Source organism: Capra hircus, chromosome 25 (genome assembly GCF_001704415.2).
Source record: "Capra hircus breed San Clemente chromosome 25, ASM170441v1, whole genome shotgun sequence".
NCBI lineage: Eukaryota > Metazoa > Chordata > Mammalia > Artiodactyla > Bovidae > Capra > Capra hircus.
In genome coordinates, this window is record NC_030832.1 from 27,832,475 (window position 1) to 27,859,001 (window position 26,527).

The window sequence follows — 26,527 nt, forward strand, 5'->3', positions numbered from 1 at the left end:
GAGTCAAGCCCGTCAGGTCCCACCAGGGATCCAAGGAGGCCAGTGCTGCCTAGACACCCAAGACTGGAAATCACTGCGAGGCCCGCCGGGGCTGGGGCGGGGCCTGCGTGGAGTCAGTGACGGGGGCGGGGCCGGCGCAGGGCGGAGGAGGTGCAGGTGCGACCCGCTTGGGTCACCCGGTTCTCCCACCTCCCTGATGACCTCTACTGCCCGCTCAACAGAACCCCACCCGCCAGAGCCCACCACTGAGGCAGACAGGCTGGGCAGGAAACACACACGGCCTCCTCCAGGGCCCGCTTTATTTGGGAGAGGCGTGGGGAGGGCTCTCGGCCTGCTGTGCCCGGAGGAGAGCTCGCAGCTGGCCAATCTGCCAGTCGACGCTGGAGCGCGCGGTGCCGCCCAGGGCCTGGTACTGCTCCACGCTGTGTCCGTAGTCCCACACGTGGCTCACGTCGCCCGAGAACAGGGGGCTGGGGGGGAAGGCGGAGGTGGGCCAGGACCTCTCGGCCAGCCCAGTCTCAGAGGGCCCGGGCTTGCCTCCCAGATGGGGGAAGGACAGGAAGGGGGACGCACCTGATGGTCTGCAGCTCCTGCAGTGACAGCTGATTGAGGGCGACCCCCTTGGTCTCGGCCATGAACACGGCTTTCCCGGAGGCCTCGTGGGCCTGGCGGAATGGCATCTGGGAGAGCCAGGGAGGAGGGCGGTGCTGACGCAGCTTTCTCCACCCTTTGTTCTGTTGGGGTGTTGGCGCCCCCATGGCCCCCCAACCCTGGCCTGGGGAACATCCCTGTCCCCTGGCCCCTCCACCCTGGCTGCCCCACACTCACCCCTTTTCGGACCAGGTAGTAGGCAAGGTCAGTGGCCAGCATGTCAGGACTCAGAGCCCGTCCCATGTTCTCACGGTGAATCTGGGGACAGCAGCCCAGGCTGGCAGTGAATCCGGGGGCCCTGGGTCCTGGAGCTGCCTGCCCCAGGCCCACCCTGCTCAGTCAGGATGTTCCGTGCCTTGGGCAGACCCCCTCTCACCCACCTTGTTCTGCTCTCTGCTTGAGCCACCATTTCCTAACTATTGATAAGTGTTAGCTGTGTTACCAGGGTTGCCTCCTGATCTTTAGAATGCATCAGAATCACCTGCAGGATTGATTAGACTATAGATCGTGTGGCCTATCCCAGAGTCTGTGATTCAGTGGGTCTGCAGGGGGGCCTAGGATTGCAGGTCTGTCAAGTTCTCAGGTGATGCTGATACTGCTGTTTCCGGGACCACACTTTGAGAACCACTACTTTAGCGATGTACCCTGAACTATATTTAGAAATGAAATTACATTCAGGGGATTTGCTTTAAAACAATGGTGGGCGGGGTAGTGGGTAAAGACAGTTGAGTGGAGAATGGCCTGTGAGCTGATTGTTGTTTAAGCTGAATGCTGTTACCATGTAGGGGTTCATTATGTGTGCATGTGTGGGTGATCAGTCTAGTCCGACTCTTTGCGACCCCATGGACTGTAGCCCGCCAGGCTCCTCTGTCCATGGGATTTCCCAGGCAAGATTACTGGAGCAGGTTGCCATTTCCTCCTCCAGGGGATCTTCCCAACCCAGGGATCGAAGCCAGGTCTCCTGGATTGGTAGGCAGATTCTTTTACCACTGTACCACTGGGAAAGCCCAGGGGTCATCATACATCCTCTCCACTGTTGTACATTGAATTCTCCCATAGTAAGTGGTTAAAAAAGAAATCGGGTCGGGCCAGTTGAGGGGTCTCCTTCGATCTAACCCACTTCCATTCTCCTGCAGCAGCTTAACTGTGTCTCTTCACTGTTCCCAGGGCAGGACCAAGCACATACCCCCTCCCTCTGCCCTAGGTCTTCCGGACCCACCCACCCCTGCCTCCTCTCAAGATCACCCTCCTGGCACACTATCCCCAAGTTTAAGAGCGTCGGGGAGAAGAGGTGTGTCTTGCCTGCAGGGTAGAGATGACACCAGTGGCCACTTGGAGGACTGCGCTCATGGTGTCGGACACTTCAAACACGGCTTCCTTGTCCTCCTGGGAGATGCGTGGCAGGAAGTAAGGTCCCAGGAGCTGGGTCCCCACAGAGGTACCCCCACTGCCTCCCACTGGGAACACACAGCACCTCATACACCCCACACTGAGGGAGAGGAGAGAGCTCTCAGTGTGGTCAAGGGCTGGGTGTACACGATGGGAGGTAGCAATTCTGTGGGCCCCCTGCCCGGATGAGCCAGGACCCCGAGAACTGGTGTGTGAGGTAGAAGAGGCGGGTCCCGAACCTGTAAGTCCTTGTTGTAGGTGCTCGGAAGTCCCTTGAGTGTCATCAAGAGCCCAGCACACTGCGGGGAAAGGGAGGACTTCAGAGCCTGTCCGGAATGTTCCCTCTGGACCCTCGGGTCAGCCCTGAGGCCGTACCCCCTTCCCTGTCTGGCTCACCCGTCCAAAAACTCGCCCCGCCTTGCTCCGGATCAGCTCCAGGCTGTCTGGGTTTTTCTTCTGGGGCATTAGGCTGCTTCCGGTGCTGGAGACACAGATGTTGGGGCTGAAGGGGCTCCCGCGCCACTTGGCTGGTCTGCTGGGCAGCTCTGCCCAGGGTGGGGGTGGGGAGGAATCAAGCCCTTCCGGGGGCTGCAGAGCTGGGGGAGGGCGGGCGCAGTCTCACCTGTAGGCATCTGAGAGCTGCACAAAGCTGAACTCCTTGGTGCCATAGAGGATGAGATCCTCAGCCATCCTGCTGAGGTGGGTCATGCACAGCGAAGCCCAGAACAGGAACTCGGCTTGTGGGAGAAAAGAGAGAGCAAGCTGTCTGCTCACCAGGCCTGTCTCGCTGCTCACCCAGGCTGGAGAGGCTCCAGGTGGGCCATACAGGGGTGGCAGGAAGCTGGAGAGGAGTCAGGGTGGGGGGACAGAGGCAGCACACACTGCAGGGGACTGGCCCTGGAGGACAGGCGGGCTGGCTCCCAGGTTGTTATTGTTTAGCTGCTAAGTCGTGTCCGACTCTTTTGCGACCCCATGGACTGCAGCCCAAAGGGCTCCTCTGTCCATGGGATTTCCCAGGCAAGAATCCTGGTGTGGATTGCCATTTCCTCCTCCAGGGGGTTTTCCCGACCCAGGGATCAAACCCGCATCTCCTGCTTGGCTCCCAGGACTCACCCACAAAGTCTCGCTCACTGGTGGCATCCATGCTGTTGAGAGTGATGGCCCCAAAGTCCAGTTCTGAGTGAGGCGGGAAAGGGAAGGCAATAGGGCTGGGCTGGAGGGCTGGGAGGGGCCTTCTCCCTTCCTCGAACCAGATTGCCCAGCCACCTCCCCCTGGACCCCCCAGGGAGGCAGAGTAGGGAAGGGCACGAGTTGGGGAGGTCTCTTCTACAGGTCCCAGGAGGGAGGCGGGAGTCCTGAGTCTCCCCGGCTCCACCCACCCCTAGCATGGCCTCCCCAGGCCACTCTAGCCTCGTGTCCACAGAAACAAACCAGAGTTTCACCCGGACCCCTGCCCTCTCTAGGTGTGTGTCTGTGGGACTTGGCAGGTATTGAGGGTGGTCTCCCAGGAAAGGAGGGGCAGGGTGCCTCACCTGCTCGGAGCAGTTCCCGGTCCACACCCAGGGGGTTGCCTGCGATGGCCCCGCTGCAGAGCGGGGTGGGGTTCTGAGTGACCAGGGCTCCCACAGGCAGGCCCTGGCCGTACACACATGCACATGCACGCTGCGTGCTGGTTGCCAGGCCCAGAGCCTGGTCAGCTTGGGAGCCAGACACCTATCCCCACAGGTGGGGAAACACAGCTGGCTGGCTCTTCAGAGAGCCCTGGCTTTGCTGTGACATACTCATTCTCATCTTAGAGCTGAGGGCCCATGTATGGTCCCCTTCCCACCCTGGACAGGGAGGCTGATCGCCTGGCTTCCTGTCCCCCTCTGTCCTTCCTGGCTCCTCCTCTTCTGCTGAACCCCTAGGACCATGCTAACTGGGCAGCAGGAACCCCACCCCACCCTCTGAGCACTGGGCCCTGCTCACCTCCCCAGGGGCAGGACGTTGATCCGCTTCTGCACCTCCAGCAGCCTTTCAGAGTCTCTGGTCAGAGCCACGGCATGGCTGTGGGAGGCCAGGAGGCCAGAGGGTCAGGGCAGCCTGGCCTGGCCACTCCCCTCTGCCACACCCCCTTATTACATCCTCCATCTCGGGTCTCCACCATGACCCCTCTGACCTCAGGATCCAGTGGCTCCAGCGGATCGGCTGAGCCCTTTGCAGGTGTGTGTACCCTGGGAAGAGGACATCACGTTCCCTGCGGGGAAGAGAAAGGACAGGGTGTGTGAGGGGCTCTCAAGATTCAGGTGAGGCCTGCTTGTCACACTTGGGACCCTGCAGGCCTGGGCCCCTCTTGGGAACAGCAGGGCAGGCTCGCCAAGGATCTGCCTGTTTGAGGGACCAAGTGACCTCCTGAAGACACACATGGTGTCAGCGAAGGTTGGGAAGCAGGCAGTGTGCTGGGCCATGGCTGTGGGGCCTCCAGGGGGTGAGTGTAGGACCAGAGGTAGATCACACCTTCAGCTCCCGCCTCTGCACCTTCACAGCAGATCTGGGCAGGGGCCAGGGCAGGGAGGAAGGTGCACGGCCGGTACCACTGGCATGGAAAGGCTGAGTTTGTGAGCATGAGAGGAGCCCTGGAGGAGTCCAGAAAAGCTGGGAGCACTTTAACATAGGCTGCACAGTAGCAGAGATGCTGTGGGTGATAGTTCTGGTTTGTTAATATTAATGACTTTATTGAGATAGAATTAATATACCAATCATCCATTTCAAGTGTACCATCACCCCAAAAGAGAAACCCTTACTCATTAGCAGTCACTCCCTATTCTCCCAATACCTGTCTCCCACACGATGACATTTCTGGGCCCTTGTTTTCCCCTAGTTGTGAAGTCAGTGAAACTGGGGTTACCAGGAGTTAGGACAAGGAACGCTCAACCCCGTCTCTGACACAAGTAGACTCTTCTCAGCAGTCATGTCACAGAGCTTTGGGGTGAGCTCAGTGGGAGGCAGCCCTCAGCTCTCTCCTTTGCCTGCGGTGCTGGGCAGGGACAGGGGAGCTGAGATGTAGGCAGCTGAGAAGGGACACTCTGGCAGCCCCAGCAAGTCAGCCCCTTCCTCAGGCTTCAGGGCACCTGCTTGGTGCCTTAGCCTCCAGCCTGTGAATCCACAAAGGGTGAGCTCCCCTGCGTGTTGAGCTGGGCCGGCTGTGGGTAGGCGATGCTGAAAGAAATGGCCTGCTGCTGGCTACTCTGCCTCACTCGGTCCAGGAGTTCTGGGGCTCCCAGTACCCCAGAGCCTGGCCCCCCTGTCCTCTTCACCCTGCCACTTAGGTCTGGCATTCAGGCTGCCCATCTCAGGGGAGCAGAGACCTTGGCTGCCCTCCTGGCCCTCTCTGCCACCTGGTGACCCCGGGACTCACGCCTCTGCCCGATCCACCATGGTTCTGATGAGTTCGCAGAGGAGGGCGGAGAGCGTGGAGCAATTCTGCCGCATCCACAGCCTGAGGTCAGTGACCACCTGGGGGGAGGAGGAGCTGGCATTCAGGGACTCAGCCCTAACTCTGCTCCCTGGACCCCCCAAGGTTAGGAAGGCCCCCGGTGGGGGGGCAGGGAGGTGGCGGCACCTGGTCGTTCCGACTTCGTCCCGTGTGCAGCTTCCCCGCGGTTTCACCAATGAGCTCCTGGCGGTGGAGGGAGGCATGCAGTTGGGGTCTGCCTGCTCACAGCCCAGTGGGGTCAGCCAGGCAGCTGCACTTCCTCCCTGGCCTGTGACCCTCCCTCCCTGCCCTGGGGTTCCTTGGATCTGCCCAATCTCTGCCATCTCTGCTGATGCCTCCTGCTCTGAGGTCCCAGTGATGAAGTGAACAGAATGGTGGTGCTTATGCTCAAGTGGCCCTGGGCAAGGTAGAGAGGGGAGGGGTAGGGGATGAAGCAGTGGGTGTTGCACCTTCAGACGCCGCTCGTTGGCCGTATGGATGTCCTCATCATTGGGGTTTAGTTTGAAGGTCCCCTGAGCCCACTCCTCAGCTACCTGCAGAGATGGCAGCAACACAGGGGGTCAGGAGGGCGGGCATTGGCAGCTGAGTCCTGGCAGCACTCCGCCCTTGCGAGCATCTCAGGTCCAGAGCACCTTTCTCAGGAGCCACAGGACCACAGGGACATTGAGGGATGAAGAGAGATGGTCAGTGCTCCATGTGGTTGAAGGGCACCTCTCTAAGCATCTGATCACTACGAGGGGAGATCCCAAACCTGTCATCTCGGGATGTTTCTGCAGCCTGTACTTGGGGATTTGGTGAAAGCCTGTATCCGTGGCAAGGGGCAAGGGGTGTGCTCTGGGGTGGGCCTGGGGATGTGGAGAGTACCTTGTCCAGGCCATGGAGTATCTGGTCCATCTCGGCTTTGGTGAGGAGCCCCGCCTTCTCCAGGCCCCGGCTGTAGGCTTTGCTGCCCTGCACGTCCGCCTCCCAGAGGTGCCGGTCGTACGTGATGGACGAGTTGAACTTTTCCATGATGGGGTCCACTGCGCCGACAAACCGGCCACCCCATAGCTTCCCACTCTGGCCAGAAGGGCAGAAGCGATTAATCTTCTCCCTCTTTGAGAACAATGCCTCCCACAAAGAGCCCTCAGGAGAGTTACCCAGTCTGATGGCAGTGGGAGCCAGTGGGCAGGGTTATTCTCACTGGACAGATAAGGAAACTGAGGCTCAGAGAGGGTCAGGAGCTTGCCCAGAGTCGGTCAGAGAGTGAATGTGGGAACCTGACTGGACACTGAAGTTAGGGTTCTTTCCCATCATGGGACACTGAGGACATAAGTTCTCCTCTGTCCCCCTGCAATGTCCCAGACTTCTGTTAGCCACCTAACCATAGGCCTTTATATAACCTCTCTAATCTCAGGGTTGCCCCTCTACACAATAGGAATAATAACAGTATTTATCTGGTGGGGTTGTTGTGAGTATTTAATTAGATTAAGCTACACAGCATACACAGCACAGTAGCTGGTACTCAGTAAATTCTAGATATTACTGAGGGAGGGGCTGAGGACTACCAGGGGTCAGGGTGTGCCTTAGCTCCACTCCTGTTTTCTGCATGTCCCCCTGGGGGACACCACCACCACCCCAGGCTGGGAGCTGACACTTCAGTGCCCAGCAACCTCAGCTGCCAGAGGACTCTGCCCTGCAGATGCAGTCTCTGCCCTCCCTGTGAGCTGGACCCGCCCCTCACCCTCATGCTGCCCTGCCAAGCCTGATCTCCAGCAAAGCACCACGTGGGGCCCTGGTCCTGACCACTGGGGCCCGAGGGCCTCAGCCAGCCAGACAGTTGCAGAGCCAGGCTGCCCTTCAACAAGGCGTCACCTGGCATCCCCTCCCCCAGCAGGCCCCTGGACTCCCTTCATGAATTGTTAGTAATAACAGCTATTTAACAACTGGGGCTGCAGCCAAACCAATTAGTGCTAACCCACAGGACAGCCTGGGGCAAGGAGAGGTCGCCCAGAGCCCTGGTCTCCTGAAGGCAGCCCATTCTGCAGTGGAGCTTGGGTCCAAGCTCCTACGCCGCTGGCAGGCTTAAAAGGACTCCAAGGGGATGTCAGAGTGAGATGCCACCACCTGTACACCAAGGGAGGGGTGAGGTGGCAGGAGAGGGCACTGCTATGAACCAGGGTACAACTGGGCCAGAAGGATGTGAGGGGTGAAGGGAGGGGGACATTGATTGGCTGAGATGAAAGAGCAACAGCAATTATTATTATTTTTAATGTTGCCATGCATGCAGGTAGTGGGATCTTAGTTCCCTCAACCAGGGATTGAACCCTAGACCTCAGCAGTGAAAGCCAAGAGTCCTAACCACTGGACCACCAGGGAATTCCCAGCAATAGTCAATTTAAAACACACACAGGAAATACCAGTGTTATCCTTCTTAATGTCATTAGCCACAATTTATTAACACCTACTATTGCTTTGATGCCGTTATACCCTCTATGAGGTTACCCCTATTTTAAAAATGAGGAAATATGCTCAGGGAGGTTGAGTGACTGCTTCAGAAACCAAGTCTGTTTGGCTGCAAAGCCCAGGCCCTGCCACAGGCCCTCTACCGCGACCCAGAAGCTAGCAGAGCAGACAGTCTTAACCCATTTATTCAGTAAACAAACTGAGGCCCAAAGAGGAAGTGACTTGGCAGCTAATGGGTGCCAGAGGGGTCTGGAACCCACACCTTGTGCTTCCCAGGCCCAGGGTTCCCTTCTCAGTATCAAGCAAACAGCCCCTTTTACCTGAAAGTTTCAAAGCAATGACCTCACCATCGGGTACCTCACAGAGGAGGCAGACAGCTAATATTCTCCCCATCAGCCAGGTAAATCGAGGCCCAAGAAAAGGGATCTGTGCCTCAGACTCCTGCCACTCGGTCAGGAAGAGAACCCAGGAGTCCTCTGGCTCTGAGGGGGAGGAGCCAGTGGGACAGGAAGCCACCAGGTCCTAGAGCCACAGGGCACGATTCCCTGCCTCCTGGCTCTTAACAAACACAAGAGTCCTGTGGACTCGGCTGCACAGGGACAACTGCTAAGGCAGGGGAGGGGCACAGGATAGGGAGGGGTGGGGTGGAGTAGGGGGTGAGTGGGAGGGAAGAAAGGAATTAACGGGTGGGGAGGCTGAGTGAGTGGGAGGCACCTTTCCCCCGCCAGGCCGAGAGCGCTGTCAGGTCAGGTGAGGTCAGAGCCGCTTTCCCCAGCAGTGCGGGTTGGTGGGTTTGCCGCACAGGCTGGGGAGGGGTGAGGGACGCGCGAGAGCAGATGGTGGTGGGGACACAGGGAAAAAGGGACAAAATTCTCTTCCGGGCTCTGGCAGGTGCGCCAGGGGATACCCATTGCCTGGAGCCAAAGAGGACAGTACCCCAGCGCGGCAGGCGCAGGTCGCGCCCCGGCTGGCTCCCAGGGCGCCCCTCGTCCCCATTTGGAGGCTTGGAGGACGGGCGTCCCCGAGGTCCCTCTCACCTCCGATGCCATGTTGGGCGGTTCCTTGTCCTCCGGGAGCCTAGGTCCTCCGGGTGTAAAAAACAAGGCGGGACTGACGACCTCCTAGGCCACCGGGTGGGGTCCCCCGTGCGGGTCCGGCACCGGGTTGGGGCACCGCACCTGGCGGAGGGCAGTCGGTGGAGGAGGCGGACGTGGGCAGCACCCAGAGCGCTCTCCCGGGTCGTCTGAGTCCTCCGCTCCCCCTAGTCCTGCCAGTCCGGCCGCCGCACGCTTACGCCGCCTGGCCGCGCTGTGAGTCTCTTGCCCAGCCACTGGGCTGGGCTTTTCTGGCTGGGAAATCATCAACAGCGGCTCGGCGCTGTCCCCGCCTCCCATCGGCGGACGCACCAATCCCTGGCGGCCCCTCCAGGTGGGCGTTGCCTCCTCTCTCCAATCCTGGTTGTGGGTGGAGCCGTCTCCGGAGCGGATTTGGGCTGAGCAACCCCAGTCAGAGGGTAAGGGACTGGGAGGGTGGTGCCTGGGCGACAATGCTCAAGGCTGCAGACTGTTCCGGGCCCTGGAGGGAGACCGGGATAGGGGTAGAGGTAAAGACTCTGAGCCGTGCCTGGCGGGCTCACAGGACAAGGAAGGTAAAAAGCCACGCCCAATTCTTCATTCATTCAACAAACTAGTACTCGGCACCTCGTATGTGGTCGGTACAGTTTATTAGACACTGAAGAAAAAGAAATGATGCTTGCCTCAAGAAGTTCATAACAAAGCATGGACAAGGTGTGCAGCGGGGCACAGAGGACAGCGCAGAGTGGGGCGTTTATCTTGGAGTATTCAGGAAAGATTTCCTTGACGTGACTAATTATTCAGCAGAAATGATAGCCTGGGTTCTAGGGATTAGGGGGTCTCGAACTTCTGCTTTGGAAGTTCTACATTCTGGGGGAGAGAGATGTCCCCTGAGTTGGGTCTTGGAAGATGAGAGTTTGTTGTTCAGTCCCGAAGTCCGACTCTTTGGAACCGAATGGACTGCAACACTCCAGACTGCAGCACTCCTCTGCCTCCACTGTCTCCCGGAGTTTGCTCAAATTCCTGTTCATTGAGTCCTTAGCTCAGCGAAAAGGGGAGGGGTTAGAACATTCCCTTTAGGGGATGGGCAGCCTGGGCAAAGTTCGGGAGGCCAGAGGCCAGAAAGTGAAAGATCTGTTTGGAGAACAGGAAACCATTAGAGTGACTATAACAAAGGGTCCCCACTCCACTCCAGTGTTCTTGCCTGGACAATCCCAGGGACGGGGGGGAGCCTGATGGGCTGTCGTCTATGGGGTTGCACAGAGTCGGACATGACTGAAATGACTTAGCAGCAGCAACAAAGGGTCAGGGGTTTGAGGATGGCGGTGGGGAGGAGAAGTGGGAAGTAGGTTAGGGCAAGTTTGTAAATGGCCTTGAAAGTCAACCGAGAAGGTTTGGACCAATAGCTGGAATACCTCGTGGGTTGAAGATTTTTAGCTCTCACTCAGGTGTGGGATTACTTGGAGTTCCTAGAATGGATAAAGCTGTTGCAAGGTTTCCTAAATGCTCTTCCCTATGCCTGGAAAACCGTTCCCTCCCTGTCTTGCTACTCCCTTTCATCCATCAATATTGGAGCCAGTGTTGGAAAGACTCCCCACTGAACCAGATGCCTAGCTCTGGGCTCCTGTATGATCCCAGGAAAAGAGGGAGATGGGGAGGGAAAAGAAACATTCTTACATCATCACATCTCCTGAGCATCTTCAGAAATCCAAAGCTCTGTGGCTCCTGCCTGAGGGAAGAAAAGGTTAAGGAAGAAATTTGGAGATAGCCTGAGGCATTTTCAGTATATAAATAGAACAACAAACAAAATGACAATGATAGCTAATACTTCTTGACTTCTATTTGTGTGCCAGGCTCTATCTATGCTCAACATATTATATAGCGATTATGTACTTAGATCCTCACAACCACCCTCTGTGGTCAATGCTATAATTATTCCCATTCTGCTGATGAGACTACTGAGGCTGGGAGTCCCAAAACACCCAGCTAGGAAGTAGCAGAGCTGAGAATGACCTTCAGGAGTATGACCACAAAGCCAGTGTTCTGTTCAGGCAGCAAGAACATCCATCTGGGGAGCCTTGACCCCAGGCAAATCTGTGTTCATTTTCTTTGCCATCTTGGTGGTCCAGGACTGTTCAGACAATGAATCATACCCATTTTCAGCTGAGAGCTGAGTGCTGTATGGAATTTACCTTCCTTGGGAGACTGAAAACTTTGTCTGGTCTCTCTCCCCTGAAATGTCCACATTGGTTCAGCAGAAGGGTCTAGGAAGAATTTAGTGTAGAACAGGGAGAAATCCCTAATGTTGGCAGGAGACAGGTGAGGTTGGAGGTGACCAGATAAGACTGAGAACCCTGGCTTGGACACTTCCTGACCACTCTGTGAGCTTCACTGTCCTGTGACTCGGGCTGATTATAGTGCTTAATTCTGAGAACTCCTGAGAGAAGTGAATGAGACCATCCTAACACCATGCCTGGTACATATCCTGAAGGAGATTTAGTGAGGATTCAATGAGTGTACAATTGTGAAAGGCTCAGATCAGCTCTCTGGAAGCTTGTAAGCATCAAGCAAATCTTAGTATTCTAGACTCTCCCTGGGTGACTTCACTCTAAAGGCTTCAGTTTCTACTTAAACCTTCAAAAGCTCTGTGATTTTCTTCTGAGCGCTAAACCTGAACGCTTTAATGTTCAACAGGATATTTCTCCTTGGAGGACATACATGAAGCTTTGCTCATGTTCTAGCTCTTTGTATATCCAGTACTCAATACCTCTGCCTAAAAAGTTAGTTGTTAAGGAAAAACAAAAACCTATTTTCTAGGATAATGTGCTCTGGGGGGAAACAACAGAGACTCCACAGGCAGCCTCAAGTTAGGAAAGTTGCAGGGAGGCTCTGAGTGGGGACAGGCCAGGTAGGAATTTCAGCTATGTGGCCTGGGTTAACTTTTCATGCAGGCTCCCCATGGGCAGCCTTGCCTTGGGGTTGGGCCTCTCTCCTGACTACTTGGCTGTCCCCATGGGATAGATTGGGTGGCTGCATATGGCCCGCAAAGTCTTAGGGGAGCATCTGTCAGAGAAACAAGTTTAGCCCTCTTATCATGGGGCCCTCAGAGGCACTAACCTCTTCTGTGGCAGGCCATCCTTGAAGCCTTGGCCTTGTGTGTTCTTCCCTGCCCCCAGTTCAAACACCCCTGGCTTTGGGATGCCTCTCCGCCTCATTAGTCATCCCCTCCTCTGTTCCATAGCGTCTAAACACAGGGGATTGTAGTTATTGATGTCCGAAGGTACGTATTATTCATATATGTATCATCACCACCCAGTGGGCCATCAGTACATGTTTGTTGAGTGAATAACACAATGGGGAATCTCCATATGAATTAGGCCATCTGGGTTTGGGTTGGTATTTTATTTACTTGTTGATTTTTAAAGTAAATTAATTGTTTTAAAAATACTTTTGTAGGAAGTTCCCAGGTGGTCCAGTGGTTAGGACTTGGTGCTTTCACTCTTGTGGCCCTGGGTTCAATCTTCAGTCAGGGAGCCAAGATTCCGCAAGCCATGTGGCTTGGCCAAAAATATTTTTTTTCTATTTTATAGTTTTAAAATAACATGTAAAAAAAAAAAAAATGGTTATTGAAAAACATTTTAAAAATTGCAAATGTGTAAAGTTAAATGTTAAAAATTCCCCTCACTTCCCTTCCAATGTAGGTGTCACAGGCAAATACCGGTAAAAACCATTTTAACAACTTTATTGATATATAATCCAAATATCTTATAATTCACCTATTTAAAGTGTACACTTCATTGGTTTTTTAGTACATTCACAGGAATGTGCAACCATTACCACAATCTAATTTTAGGACATTTCTGTATCTCTCCAAAGAAACTCAGTACCCATCAGCTTCCCATCACCACCTCTACCCCCTCCCAACCCTAAACAGCAGCTGCTAATCCACTTCCTCTCTAAAGGTGTTTTTTTTTTTTTTTGCCATTCTTGGACATATCATATAAATGGAATCATATAATGTGTTGTCTTTTGTGTCTGGCTTCTTTCACTTAGCACATATTTGAGGGTCATCCATGCTGTAGCATGTATAAGTACTCCTTTCCTTTTTATTGCTAAATAGTATTCCATTGTATTAATACTGCATGTTGCATTTATCCAGTCATTAATCACTATTAACAATTTAATACACTTCATGTCTTTGTTCAGATTTGCCTGGGTTTAAATCCCTACAGGCCTAGATGAGTGACTCTGGGTAAATTATCATCTCTCCAAGCTTGGCTCAGTTTCCTCAGTAGTAAAATTTGGATAACAAACTACCTAATAGAGTGTCATGACTGTGCTGTCACAGTAATTATTATTTGTTGAGCACTTAGTATGTGCTAGGCACTTTAGATATCTAACAGATCCATGATTTACATGTTAGGGAATTAAGGTTAGGAGAACTTAAGTAAACACCCGAAGTTAAATGGCCTCTAAGAAAGGGATGAAGGTAAACAGAATCACAGGATGCCTGGAAAGCCTGCACTGTTAACTGTTAAAATCATGGAATAGTAAAGCACTTATTAAGAACCTTGCAAAGAGAATGTTTAGTAAATGATAACTGCTATAGCTATAAAAAAGTGGGAAAAAATTAGCAATTGACTCATTGTCTAAAGACACCAACCGCAAACTTCCCTGGTGGTCCAGTGGCTAAAACTCCATGTTCCCGGTACAGAGAGCTCTTGTTCCATCCTTAGTTTGGAAACTAGATCCCACATGTCGCAGCAAACACCCAGAGAAGCTGAATGAATCAATAAATAAAAATTTTAAAAGATAGCATCTTAAAAAAAAAAAGACACCGGTCATTCTCATTTTTGGCATATTTCCTTCCAGTCTTAAAGGAATATTTCAAACATACCAAAAATCCAGAAGATAATAGACACTGACAGTTCTGTTGATGTCTTTTTTTAATAACACAAAACTTAGTAGATTAGGTGGTTCTAGCGCCAATACTCTTAGATATTTTCCCTCATGCTTATTTTTCCTTAAATTACTAGAGTCATACCACATCATTTTCCATCTTTTAAAAATCCTATCTTGAGCATTTCCCCAGCATATAAATTATGCTACATGATTTCTCCTGTTACATATATTATATTGTATGGGTGAAACAAGATTGATCAATTCCTCATTGCTGAGCATTTATGCTCTATCTCAGCAACATTATCATTACCCATCGATCTTTCTTCAAGTGTCTGATAATTCCCTTTGAGCAAATTCCTAGAAAGGCCGAAAGGTCGGAGACTGTGCTTCTCGTTAAGGTTCTTTACACTTCCCTGCTAAGTAACTCCGATGAACGGGAAATGGAAGGAGGCTGAAGTTTTTGGTTCCCCTCCCCCCGCCCCCACCTTTTAGAACGTTTTATTCAAGTATAACACGCATACAGAAAAGTGCACCTACGCATGCAGCTCACTGGATTTTCAGAAACGGAACGGAACACACCGCGTACCCAGCACCCAGGTCCTGAAATAGAGTGTTTCCAGCAGCCCCGGGCCGCCTCGCCCCTCGCCATCGCTACTATCCGAGGGGTCTTTAACGCCGCAAATACTTGCTAATCCGATTATATCTTTGGAAACTTACTAAAGTAAGTTAATACTACTTCTATACAACCTAGACAACGAAAACGTCAGCTTAATGTTCTCGCAAACGCTTAACATTCTGATTCCGAGCCAGACGAAGAGCATACGGGTTCAAACGGCCAGAGGGGCCCGCCCCGCTCCCGGCCCCGCGGGGTCCTCCAGGCTCCCGGCGTGCATCGCGGCGATCCCGGTGTGCATTGCGGCGCGCGGAGCCGGCTCCAGGGCGTTAGGCGCGGCGCCGGGAGCCGCTGCTTCCCGGCCTGGAGCTCGGCATGTGCTGGTGACCCCAGAGGAGGCGGAGGCGATATGGAAGTGTAAGTGGTTCGCGGGCGTGTAGCCGGCTTTGGGCCGACGCTCACAGCTCGGGACGTCTCGGCCCTGGGAGCCGGGAGATGTGGGCCTGGGGCGACCTCTCGTCGCAGCGCGCCGGGAGGAAGGGTCTCCCGCCCTGGCCCGCTGACCTTCGCGCCCACTCCCACCGCGTGCCCAGGTCGCGAGGCCGAGTGCCAGTTGGCCCAGCTGCCTTTAAGTGCCTGTTCCCTCCCTCATCCACTCACTCTTGTTGCAGGGGGTCACCGTCGGGAGCAGGCTCAGTGTCGGAACCGGGACTGAGGTATAAAGCCCTGGGTCCCGCCTGGAGGGTACCAGGAGGAAAGATGGGTAAATCCAGGGGTGGAGCTTTGTTTAGGGGCTGTGGGCTCCTGGGGAGGCCTTAGTCAGAAGTACTCTCCGAGTTTGATGGGAAGTTTGTGTGTTTAGCCCTGTGTGTGTGTGTGTGTGTGTGTGTGTGTGTCGAGGGTAAAAGCCATTCTAACAATTTTAACTCCACATAGCCCTTTCCGTGTCTGCTCATTGTTCCGCGTGCAGATGGAAGTTTTTGAGTCTATTGTGTAATGAATTTTTCCATGGTTGACAGTTTATTTTGTTGTTTAGTCGCTCAGTCGTATCCGACTCTTTGCAGCGCCATGGACTGCAGCACGACAGGTTTCCCTGCCCATCACCATCTCCCGGCGTTGAGTCGGTGACGCTATCCTACCACTTCGTCCTCTGTCGTCCCCTTCTCCTGCCTTAAGTCTTTTTCAGTATCCAGATTTTTTCGAAAGAGTCGGCTCTTCACATCAGGTGGCCGAAGTATTGGAGCGTCAGCTTCAGCGTCAGTCCTTCCAATGAATATTCAGGGTTGATTTCCTTTGTTAACTTATAGGCATCCCCATATTGTGTTTTCTTTGGCACTGATTAATACTTATATTTTCCTTTATGTTTTTGTTCCTCATGTTTAATGTCTACATGTACTAGTGTTTTTCAGGCTTAAAAAAAAGCACAGTGGGTATATGTAAATGAAAGCTTTGTGAGACAATACCATACACTCTGATACTCTCTTCTCTTTTATTAAAATAGTGTTAACCCACTAAATTGATTTTGCAATCCACTAATGGGGTTTAATATGAAACTTGAAAAAACATGCACGTATATTACTCTCAGTTCAGCTCAGTTCACTTGCTCAGTCGTGTCCGACTCTTTGCCACCCCATGAATTGCAGCATGCCAGGCCTCCCTGTCCATTAGCAATTCCGGGAGTTCACTCAGATTCACGTGCATCGAGTCAGTGATGCCATCCAGCCATCTCATCCTCAGTCATCCCCATCTCCTCCTGCTCCCAATCCCTCCCAGCATCAAAGTCTTTTCCAGTGAGTCAACTCTTCGCCTGAGGTGGCCAAAGTACTGGAGTTTCAGCTTTAGCATCATTCCTTCCAAAGAAATCCCAGGGCTGATCTCCTTCAGAATGGACTGGTTGGATCTCCTTGCAGTCCAAGGGACTCTCAAGAGTCTTCTCCAACACCACAATTCAAAAGCATCAATTCTTCGGCGCTCAGCCTTCTTCACAGTCCAACTCTCACATCCATACATGACCACTGGAAAAACCATAGCCTTGACTAGATGGACCTTAGTCGGCAAAGTAATGTCTCTGCTTTTGAATATGCTCTCTAGGTTGGCCATAACTTTTCTTCCAAGGAGTAAGTGTCTTTTAATTTCATGGCTGCAGTCACCATCTGCAGTGATTTTGGAGCCCCCCAAAATAAAGTCTGACACTGTTTCCACTGTTTCCCCATCTGTTTCGCATGAAGTGATGGGACCAGATTACTCTAGTCCAACCCATTATAAGTTTTTCCCTCTTCACCAAGCATTTCCTGTCAGCACACAAACCTGTTTTGTTTTGGTTTTTTTTTTAAAGTAAGGGGCAGTTTTATTCTTATCATTTCCAACATTCAAATCACACTATTCAATAAAACAATTCTATAAAATAACATTTTACTGCAATTTCCTAATGAAGGAATGTATCTTCCGGAGCTTTCCCCACAAGCTTTCAGCCCCCAGAGCAGGATTCCTGTCAGAAGGCAGCTATTACTTCATCCTGTGAGAAGACAATGGCAACCCACTCCAGTACTCTTGCCTGGAAAATCCCATGGGCGGGGGAGCCTAGTGTTTTGCAGGCCATGGGGTCGCTAAGAGTTGGACACGACTGAGCGACTTCACTTTCACTTTTCACTTTCATGCATTGGAGAAGGAAATGGCAACCCACTTCAGGGTTCTTGCCTGGAGAATCCCAGGGATGGCAGAGCCTGGTAGGCTGCCGTCTGTGGGGTCGCAGAGTCGGACATGACTGCAGTGACTTAGCAGCAGCAGCAGCCCTGAGGAAGGAGTTTCAAGCACCGCACCATTATTTTCTGAAATTTTCTTCCTCCTACAGCCAATAATCCTCAGGTGGAGACCAAACTCTTGGAAAAGCCTCTGTTTCTTCTTGTGTGTACTCATCTAGACGTCTGGGCGCTTTTTGTGGTTGAGGAAGCTCTTCTCTTCTGGTATATCTTCATCTAGGAAAAGGTGCAACCTCTGCATCAGAGTTCTTCTGTGAAGGTTTTTTGGCAGCATGCCATAAATAGCTAGTTTTACAATTGCTACTGGATCCTTCCGGTGAAGCTGAGCAGCTGTTACTTGCTTAAATCTACCTAGGTAGCCAGTATGTGAGGAGTACACTTTTTGCTCCCACTTGTTTCCAGAAAAGGCAATGTGCCTTGTGTTCATAATGACAACATGATCCCCACAGTCACTCAGTTGATGGTACACAGGCTTATGCAGTCCTTGAAGTCTAACTGATGCAGGGCAGCAAGCTTGCCAGGGGGCTGCATCTTCCCATCTAGGAGATACCAAACTCCGGCAAAAGTGGCCCAGTGCTGCAGCACCCTGGACAGACTCGCCATGCTCCCGAGGGGCAGCTCCGCGCTTCCACCCAAAACTGTTTTGATTTATCTGTCTTAAAAAAAGATCCCTTGTCTTATTAAACTCTGCCAATGGATGAAGGCAGTCCTGGTCCCCTTGCTGTGACTCATTTGGGAGACCAAGGCAGACATGGACAGGTGAAAAGGGCTGGATGGTGACCTGGAGTAATTTATGAGTGAGTGACACTGAGACTTCATTTCACACATGCACATTTTTAAAAATACTAAAAATATGGCCAGACCCGGGGACAGGGGCAGTAATTCTCGTATACTACTGATGATAATATAACTTGATTCAGTTCTTTTGAAGACTCACCTGTATCAAGAGCCATAAAAATGGCCATGGAATGATGGGACCAGATGCCATGATCTTAGTTTTTTGAATGTTGAGTTTTAAGTTAGCTTTTTCACTCTCCTCTTTCAGCTTTGTAAAGAGGCGCTTCAGTTCTTATTCGCTTTCTGCCATAAAGGTGGTGTCTGCATATCTGAGTTTATTGATGTTTCTCCCAGCAATCTTGTTTCTAGCTTGTGCTTCATCCAGTCTGGCATTTCGCAGGATATACTCTGCATATATGTTAAATAAGCAGGGTGACAATATACAGCCTCGATGTACTCATTCCCCTGTTTGGAACCAGTCTGTTGTTCCATGTCCAGTTCTAACGGTTGCTTCTTGACCTGCATACAGGTTTCTCAGGAGGCAGGTAAGGTGGTCTGGTATTCCCCCCTCTTAAAGAATTTTCCACAGTTTATGATCCACACAAAGGCTTTAGCATAGTCAGTGAAGCAGAAGTAGATTTTTTTTTTTTTAATTCTCTTGCTTTTCCTATGATCCAGCAGATGTTGACAATTTGATCTTTTCTAAATCCAGCTTGAACATCTGGGAGTTCTGGGTTCATGTACCGATGAAGCCTAGCTTGGAGAATATTGAGCATTACTTTGCTAGCATGTAAAATGAGTGTAATTGTGCAGTAGTTTGAACATTCTTTGGCATAGCCCTTCCTTGGGATTGGAATGAAAACTGACCATTTCCAGTCCTGTGGCCACTGCTAAGTTTTCCAAATTAACACTTGGTATGCATATGAATCGGAGAAGGCAATGGCTCCCCACTCCAGTACTCTTGCCTGGAACATCCTGTGGACGGAGGAGCCTGGTAGGCTGCAGTCCATGGGGTCGCTAAGAGTCGGACACTACTGAGCCACTTCACTTTCACTTTTCACTTTCATGCATTGGAGAAGGAAATGGCAACCCACTCCAGTGTTCTTGCCTGGTGAATCCCAGGGACGGGGGAGCCTGGTGGGCTGCCATCTATAGGGTCGCACAGAGTCGGACGCGACTGAAGCGACTTAGCAGCAGCAGCAGTAGCAGCATGCATGTGAATGAAGGTAAAAATTGCTGAGTAGAAAAAAATCCCCTGTCCGTCCCCACATCCTGTCTACCTGTGGCTCCTTTTCTGCTTCCTGTCACCAGAAAACTTCTTGAAGTGTCATTTACTCTTTATTTCTTTGCATCATTCTTTGAGTTTTCATCCTCACTGGTCTACAGAAATAGGTCTTATGTAGATTTACCTATCTTGTCAAAGCCAGAAGTTACTATTCTGACCTCAGCTTTCTCTCCATCCCTTAGCAGTAATTGATACAGAAACTCCTGGCTTTATGACATGCTCTTCTGGATTACCTCCTGCCTCAAGGACTACTCTGTCTTCTTTCCTGGAACCCTCTTCCTTGCTTGGCTTCTAAATGTTGAAGCATTTTAGGGCTCAGTCCTGGGACCCTTACTCTCCATACTCTCTCCCCTGGTTATTTTACCCATCTATATGAAAATGATTCCCTAGAATGTATTTCTAGCCCTTCTCTCTTAGCCATACACTTGCCTTGACCAGAAATTGAGCCCTGTTTCCTCACCGCTAAATCCAGTCCATCAGCCACCCCCGTCACCTCCAACTTCAGAATGAATTTTGAATGCAATCACTGTCCCCGCTGCTAATTTTGTTGTCAGTCTTCTCTGGTTCGAATTAAACAATAGCTTTTGGTTTTCACGCTTGCCTTGCCCCCTCCATTCTGTTTCCACACAGCAGCCAAAGTGAATTAAAATATTAGATCAAATCACTCCCTGTGTAAAAATCCTTCCTTGCTTTTCTGTTGTGCTTAGAGGATATCTGCGTTTCTTAGTAGGACTACAAGACCCTGTTTAACCTCATGTATTCACCAGCGTGAGTCATATACCCTCCCCTGAACACACACACTTACCACTGGTAGGCAAGTAATTAGGGTAACCCTCCAAGCCCTTTACTACTTCCAGGCCTTTGCACTGCTGTTCCTTCTTCCTGGTTTACTTTTCCTCCTGTTCTGTCCTTTTCTTACCGCTTTGACATCTCAGGTTGAGTATCCTTTTCCAGTGTTTTTCCTCTTTGGTAAATCTGAAGTCAGTCTTGCTTTTTGTCTCTCATAGAACCTTGGTTTATTTTCCCCTTAAATAATTACAAGTTGCAATAATAGATGTATGTTTGTCTAGTGCTTTGTCTTCCTCGTGAGAGTGTAGGTACCATGAAGGCAGGGACCAGCGTGTGTTCACCTAGCACTTAGCACTGCACCTGGCACACAGTAGGCCTTCGACAAATATGGTCGGCCTTCTGTATTTGTTTTGTATCTATGGGTTTCACATCCACAGATACAGAGGGCTAACTGTACTTGTTGAGTGAAGTAATATAAATAGTACTTCATTAGTTTAAGAAGTTAAATTAATATAAATTAATGAGCTAGTTTCTTGATTGCTTAGCATATCAGTTTTCTGATTTTCCGAAGTGAAATGATTTCAGTCAAGAATTTTTTCTCCTGTAGTAACCTGCCCACTTCTTCCAAGAAGTCATTGATCAATCAAGAATTTTGTGGCTAGCAGTTTTGGGAAAATGTGGTTTTCTGAAGTAGGCGTGTGGTTTGGGAGTGGTAGGGCCCTGGAATGGGATGCTCTGGAAGCCTAACTTCAGATCTTGCCTGGTCTCCAGCATGAGGTGTGATCTCTGACAGTGTGGTCCTCAGGATCTTCAGGATACCCCTGGGTTTCTGAGAGGGCAAATGTATTGTACCACTGCCAGGACCTACAGTGAGGAGGCATGGATGGAAGACTCCTGTGAGTTTTTACCACTTTTTTCCCCTAACTACCTAGTGTATATGAATGATACGTATAATACACACTAGAAGTTTTTTAAGGTTAAGACATATTTGAGCTTTATTGGGTTGAAAGGGAGAGTTTAAAAATGAAAATGTTTTCACCATCACGTCAGATAAAAGGATACCAAATATTCATAGCAAGATTAAGTATTTGTGTACATAAGCTATTTGTTGCTTGACTGACTTTGTCTAATGCCTCTGGGTTATTTATATGCCTGGAAGACTTTGTGTTCATCCTTTTATTCTTGAAGTTAAGATACAGAGTTAGGGAAAATGGACTTTCTTCTGTATCATCTTTTTGAAAGAGTGTCAGAATTTTTTTCGTCTTTCAACTGGAAATACTGAAGTGTAGAGACATTAGCTAAGAGGTCCTACAGCAGGTCAGTAACAGGGCTGGAAAGAGGATAATTTGTTTGCTGGCTCCCAAGTGCGTGCTGCACTTTAACTTGTTCACTGACTTTGAAGGTTGCTCAGTTTTCTTGGAGCAGAGTTTAGTTTCTCCGAACAGGACTTGAATCAGTAACATAGATTAAACACAGGAGAATTTGAGCAATTCTGTGTGTCATTGTGTTCATAAGAGCTGACTGTGTGACACTCACTAGGCACTGTTGGCTTGGACTTCTTTGTGCGTGTGTGCCTCTAAGGAAAGTCTGTCAATAGATCATTTTGTTCTGTTTATTCAGAGTTTGGTTTTCCAGAGTAGTTGTTTGTGTCCATTAAATTGATTCAGCAAGTTAAGCAGATTTTACAGGTTAAATTTCAAATAGCAAGTCAGCTAAGGAGCTTAAGTGACTGCCCTCTTGTAAGTATAGATCCACACAGTCTTTAAAATTCACTTGGAATATTTGCTTTAAATATAAGTAATATCAGTACTATTCCAAGTCCTACAAGAGAGTATGAAGGAAAAAAAACTGGGAGAGAGAGTCCTTAATTACAAGTTATACTGATGTCTTTTTTAAAAAACCTGGAATTTTTTAGTTTTACATCTCCGTTTTTCTCAAGTTTTTACCTTGAGAAATGTTAAACCCATGTAGCAGTTGCACAAAGAGCATCACAAGTACCTGTACGTCCTTTACCTAGAGTCACCACGTAGGCATGCGTGCATTTTCTCTACACACACACACACACACACACACACACTCCCTCTGTCACACTCTCTCGCTCTCTACTGAACTGTTTGAGAATTATGGCTGTGTCATGTTATCAGTCTTAAAAAGGCATTTTCCTATGTATCTGTAATACCATCATCATACTTGGATTTAGTGCTTATATAACCACTATTATTAAAATGCAATCTATATAAAAATTCCATCAGTTGTCTTAATAATGTTTTAGCTAGATTTAGGAAAAACGATATTAGGATCCAATCAAGAATCACACATTGCCTTTGTTGCCAGGGTTCTTTAACCTCCTTCACTCTAAGACAGTTTCCTAGCCTCTTTTTGTGACATTGGTATCAGGACGAATGATAGTGATATTTGAAGAATGTGGGCCAATGGATTTGAAGAAGGTTCCTCAGGTTGCATTTGTGTGATTATATCCTCTTAACTAGGTTTAAATTAACCATTTTTGGACTGGATTGCTATAAGGCATGTTTCCTTTTCAGTGAATCGCATCATCATTATTGGTGCTGTTGAGTTAGATGACTTGATTAAGATGTTTCTCAAATCTCACCATATCCTGTTCTCAACAGCCTGCCAGTTAGTGGTGGTTACAGTAACTTCTTCAGAATAAAAACTGCATTTAAAAAAAATTTCCCAATACACACAATTCTTTTAGGACTTAGTAAAAACAGACACTGTATTCATTGATTTTTTTTTTTTTTTCCACACCAATTGGCATGTGAAACTTCCCTGACCAGGGATCAAACTTGTGCCTCCTACAGTGAAATTGCAGAGTTTTAACCATGGACCACCAGGGAAGCCCAATATTTTACTGAATGAAGGAATACCTAGAATTTTTTGCATTTACTCCATTAGTATTTAGCTGGGTTAAAAAAATATTAATATCTTCCTAATAAAATATCAGTGGATAAATCAGCTGTGCCCACCAGAGTACAGATGCACTAAGATCCATTGTTCTCCTGGCCCCAAAACACAAGTTCATGACAATATACCTGAAAGGGAGCGCCTATCCTTTGTATATTGACTCTAGAAAAGGCAGGAGATGTTCTCAGGATTCTCTCAGTTAACAGCATGGTTGGGCAGTGGGGCAGTACTTGAACAGCCAGGACAGATTTCCCAGGGCCTGGAATAGTCTGCATGACCGAGGAGGGCTGGGACTTGGAGATGAACTTGTCACCATGGTACCTGGGATGGATCCACTGGCCTTGAGAAAGAATAGCATTTGTAATTCTTCACCACCCTGTTCCAGGAAGGGCTGTTTTGGTACCCCTGAATGTTATGGCACACAGGGAGTTGTAATTCAATTTCAAGCAAAAGGCTCTTGGGCTGACTTCCTGATTAAGTAGTCAAGGATGACATGTGGCTTGATTTGTCATTTCCAATTTTAAATGAACCATGTCATGGCCCCTAATTATGCATTGTCCTTCCTGTGTCAGGTTCCTTTTAAATAGATTCTTGGTGACCTAAATGCCATTGTTATTTGCGCAAAGCCTCGGTTGATGAAATCCTGGCTCTCTGTTGAATGACTGGTAACCTTTGGTAAGCCTTGTGCTGATTTGATTACTGTGCTGACAGCACTGTGTGATGGCCTGAGGTCTTGGCTGAATGCTGTGTCAACCTCTTGCTTGTTTTGCTTTATTTATCGACTGGGGAAACCGCCCATGTTTTTGAAATTTTGTGTCCTCGTTTTCACCTTACAGCCCCTCTCCTAGTTTAAGAACAGACGGTAATCTTTGTTGCACATTATGTCAAATACAGATTCCTTGGTGAATTGATTCTGTATTACTGATTTCCATCCAGTTTTATTTTTTACAATCCCATAGTTATTGTCCCCTTCAGTTTTTTCTTTTTTACTGTGTGCCCTTGAGCACGGTTTTCAATCTTTGCACCTGTTTCATCATCTATAAGGAAGGAATCATAATAGCTCCTACGTCACAGGCTTTTTAGTGAGAGTTAAAGTGAGATGATGTCTTACAGCTTTCCTTTAGGGCGATCCTAGTAAACCACAGACTTACACTTTTAAAATTTGTTGTTTTCCCTTCATCCTCAGAACAGCTTTTTGAAGTAGGAAGAAGTGGTGGTGGTAGCACGGGGAGAAGTGATAACAGATGGTATTTATTGAGTACTTACTGTGTTCCAGGTACTTTACATGTTTCAGCTCAATCCTATAAAAATCTTACGAGGTTGGTACTGTAATTGCCATGTTATAGATGAGGAAATGTAAGCATAGAAGGGTTCAATAACTTGCCCAAATTCACATATCTGATGGAGGATGGAGCTGGATTTAGAATCCAGGCTACACTTCTGAGTACTAGTTTATCCTCATTTTTTGTTTTATATGGGGACGCTTAGGAGGGTGGTAGTTAACTCATTAAAACTCAGGTAAGTGGCAGAGCTGGGACATGAACCCAAATTTGTCTGATTTCAAAACTATGTTTTTTGGAAATTGAAGTAGAGTTGATTTACAGTGTTTCAGGTATACAGCAAAGTGATTCAGCTATACATACATATATATTCTCTTTCAGATTCTTTTCCATTATAGATTATTATAAGATATTGAATATAGTTCCCTCTGCTATACAGTAGGTCAAAACTGAATTCTTAATTGTCACTAATAAAACTGCATTCTTATTATAGACTGTTAAGAACAGTGTGTACTTTTGATGCGATACTATAGAATGGATCAGTGGTCATTTAATGCAGGTCACACTGCTGTGCTCATTCATACATTAAAGTGACATTTTGCCTTGATTGACTGTTGCACAGGGGTCAGGGTTTTGACCACTGCTCTAAACGTGAGCTCTGCCTGTTGAGTCGACAATGAAGATAAACACCTTGGGAGTTTTGTGCCTATCTGGCAGGATTCCTGACGTTGCTGGGATTTGCAGGAGTGATGTTAGTGTTAAGGGTCTCATTTCTGGTGATCCAGCAGGAAAATTTAGCTGCCCAAAATGTTGATAGCTGGTAGAAGGCGGAGGTGCTGGAGAGAGGGCATGGCTGTGGGATGAGGGGGCACTCTGTTTCTCCAGCTAATTCTAGCACTCTCTGTTTATTGCCTCCCCCTACTCCTGTGGTTTGGCGCACGGGTTCTTCCTACTACTAACTTCCTCTAGATGTCTGACTTCTCTTTAACTTCTGCCTACTTGGACCATGGATAAGTAGAGTATCTTAGTAACCTACCTGATGATGGATTTGTGATATACCTCAGTTTTAAAGAGGAGAATTTGCTCTGAATTTGTGCATCGCCAGCTAAACCAGTGAGATTTAGGACATTTCTCAATTTGGGGTTGTAGTCCCCAAGTTTCTGAACTGGACTACTGAATCTTAACAGAGGGATTATTTTATATATTTCATTCCCACAGAGGGATAGGAACCCAGACTAATGACAGTTTACTTTGTTTTGCAGGAAGGATGCCAATGCTGCGCTGCTCAGTAACTATGAGGTAAATCGCTTTGGCCTGTTGTGTTTTCCTCTCTGATTGTTTGTCCTCTGCTTCTGAAGGCTGCTGAATTAGTTTTGGTTAGAAATGACTGAATTCATTTGGATTTGCCATTTAAAATAAGAGAGATGGCACCATCTGGTGGACTTTGGAATACTCTTGGCTTGGTAAATCACACACAGTAATTCAGGAAAGCTGAGAAGGCTTTAGTTCATGTAGGCAACCATCTCCAAATGCCAGAGATTTTAGATCCCCATTTGGGATGCCTTCATAGGATGGAAGCATCTATTTTGGAACTGTTTCTGTTTGTAAAAATTTTCTGTTAAAAAAATGTATGCCTTTTCCAAATTAACACTCTTTAGCTGTAAAATGCTTTTATAAGTTATTATTTTGATCCTCATACTGGTCTCATAGGTATTAACATCTTCATTTTGGAAGTGAGAGTTTAGTTGACTCACCATTATGAGTAATTAGTAGGAATGAACAGATTTGGAATTTGGGGGCTTGAGGGTTGGGTTGCTGGGGAAAGAAAGGAAGGAAGGAAAAAGGTTGGTGAGAGGGGAGATAGACCATTATTTCTGCTTACTTTTTATTATACCTGGGTGTTGTTTGGTAATAGCAAAACCATCTGATTTTTTCTTATGTCAGGGTCTAAACTCAGGAAGACTTAGAGGAGATTTAAGTCTTCATTGTGTGATATATGTAGAAGGTAGTAGAATTAACACAGTGGGCCATATTCTTTCCTTCCTAAAGGTTCATCTTAAATGGGTTCTAGTCATAACAGGAACGAGATGGTCAAGCCATTGGCTTTTAGAAATCTCCTTGTCCAGTTAGGCCTCTGGACAAGGTGTTTAGTGTTTTATCCATT

General features: G+C 48.9%; 2 protein-coding genes, 1 long non-coding RNA gene and 1 pseudogene across 6 annotated transcripts in view; 1 reads left to right on the forward strand and 3 right to left on the reverse strand.

Annotated features, from left to right (window-relative positions):
* On the reverse strand, positions 264-9,302 carry ASL (argininosuccinate lyase). Of its 2 annotated transcripts, none has more exons than XM_018039822.1 (16): positions 8,998-9,302; positions 6,380-6,574; positions 5,965-6,048; positions 5,642-5,698; positions 5,438-5,535; positions 4,199-4,276; positions 4,009-4,086; positions 3,573-3,625; positions 3,154-3,216; positions 2,663-2,777; positions 2,437-2,521; positions 2,280-2,339; positions 1,954-2,037; positions 829-966; positions 574-680; positions 264-470 (listed from the first exon to the last, which is right to left on the reverse strand). In XM_018039822.1, exons 1-16 carry the CDS (start codon positions 9,007-9,009, stop codon positions 299-301), a joined length of 1,479 nt encoding a protein of 492 aa, XP_017895311.1. In that variant the 5' UTR covers positions 9,010-9,302; the 3' UTR covers positions 264-298.
* LOC102187096 lies at positions 9,667-14,613 on the reverse strand. Of its 2 annotated transcripts, XR_311086.3 has the most exons (4): positions 14,473-14,613; positions 13,697-13,813; positions 10,711-10,762; positions 9,667-10,167 (listed from the first exon to the last, which is right to left on the reverse strand). It is a non-coding gene; the product is annotated as an uncharacterized LOC102187096 (long non-coding RNA). The 2 variants fall into 2 exon arrangements; XR_001917263.1 differs by having other exon boundaries at positions 9,667-10,762.
* CRCP (CGRP receptor component) overlaps positions 14,751-26,527 on the forward strand; it is a 39,383-nt gene continuing 27,606 nt past the window's right edge. Inside the window, exons 1-3 of one of the 2 annotated variants that reach the window (XM_005697757.3) lie at positions 14,847-14,965; positions 15,220-15,264; positions 25,626-25,662. In XM_005697757.3, the coding sequence (XP_005697814.1) occupies positions 14,958-14,965; positions 15,220-15,264; positions 25,626-25,662 (90 nt within the window). In that variant the 5' untranslated portion in view covers positions 14,847-14,957. Of the gene's footprint in view, positions 14,966-15,219; positions 15,265-25,625; positions 25,663-26,527 lie in introns of both variants that reach the window. The other variant, XM_005697758.3, reaches the window with a different exon arrangement.
* LOC102186361 lies at positions 17,363-18,289 on the reverse strand (annotated as a pseudogene).

Bases quoted from the DNA above. Each gene is read 5' to 3' on its own strand.
- ASL (XM_018039822.1), bottom strand. The intron at 6,049-6,379 runs GTACTCTCCACA...CCATCTCTGCAG, and splicing joins TACTCCATGGCCTGGACAAG to GTAGCTGAGGAGTGGGCTCA. The intron at 2,038-2,279 runs GTTCGGGACCCG...CGCATCTCCCAG, and splicing joins CCTACAACAAGGACTTACAG to GAGGACAAGGAAGCCGTGTT.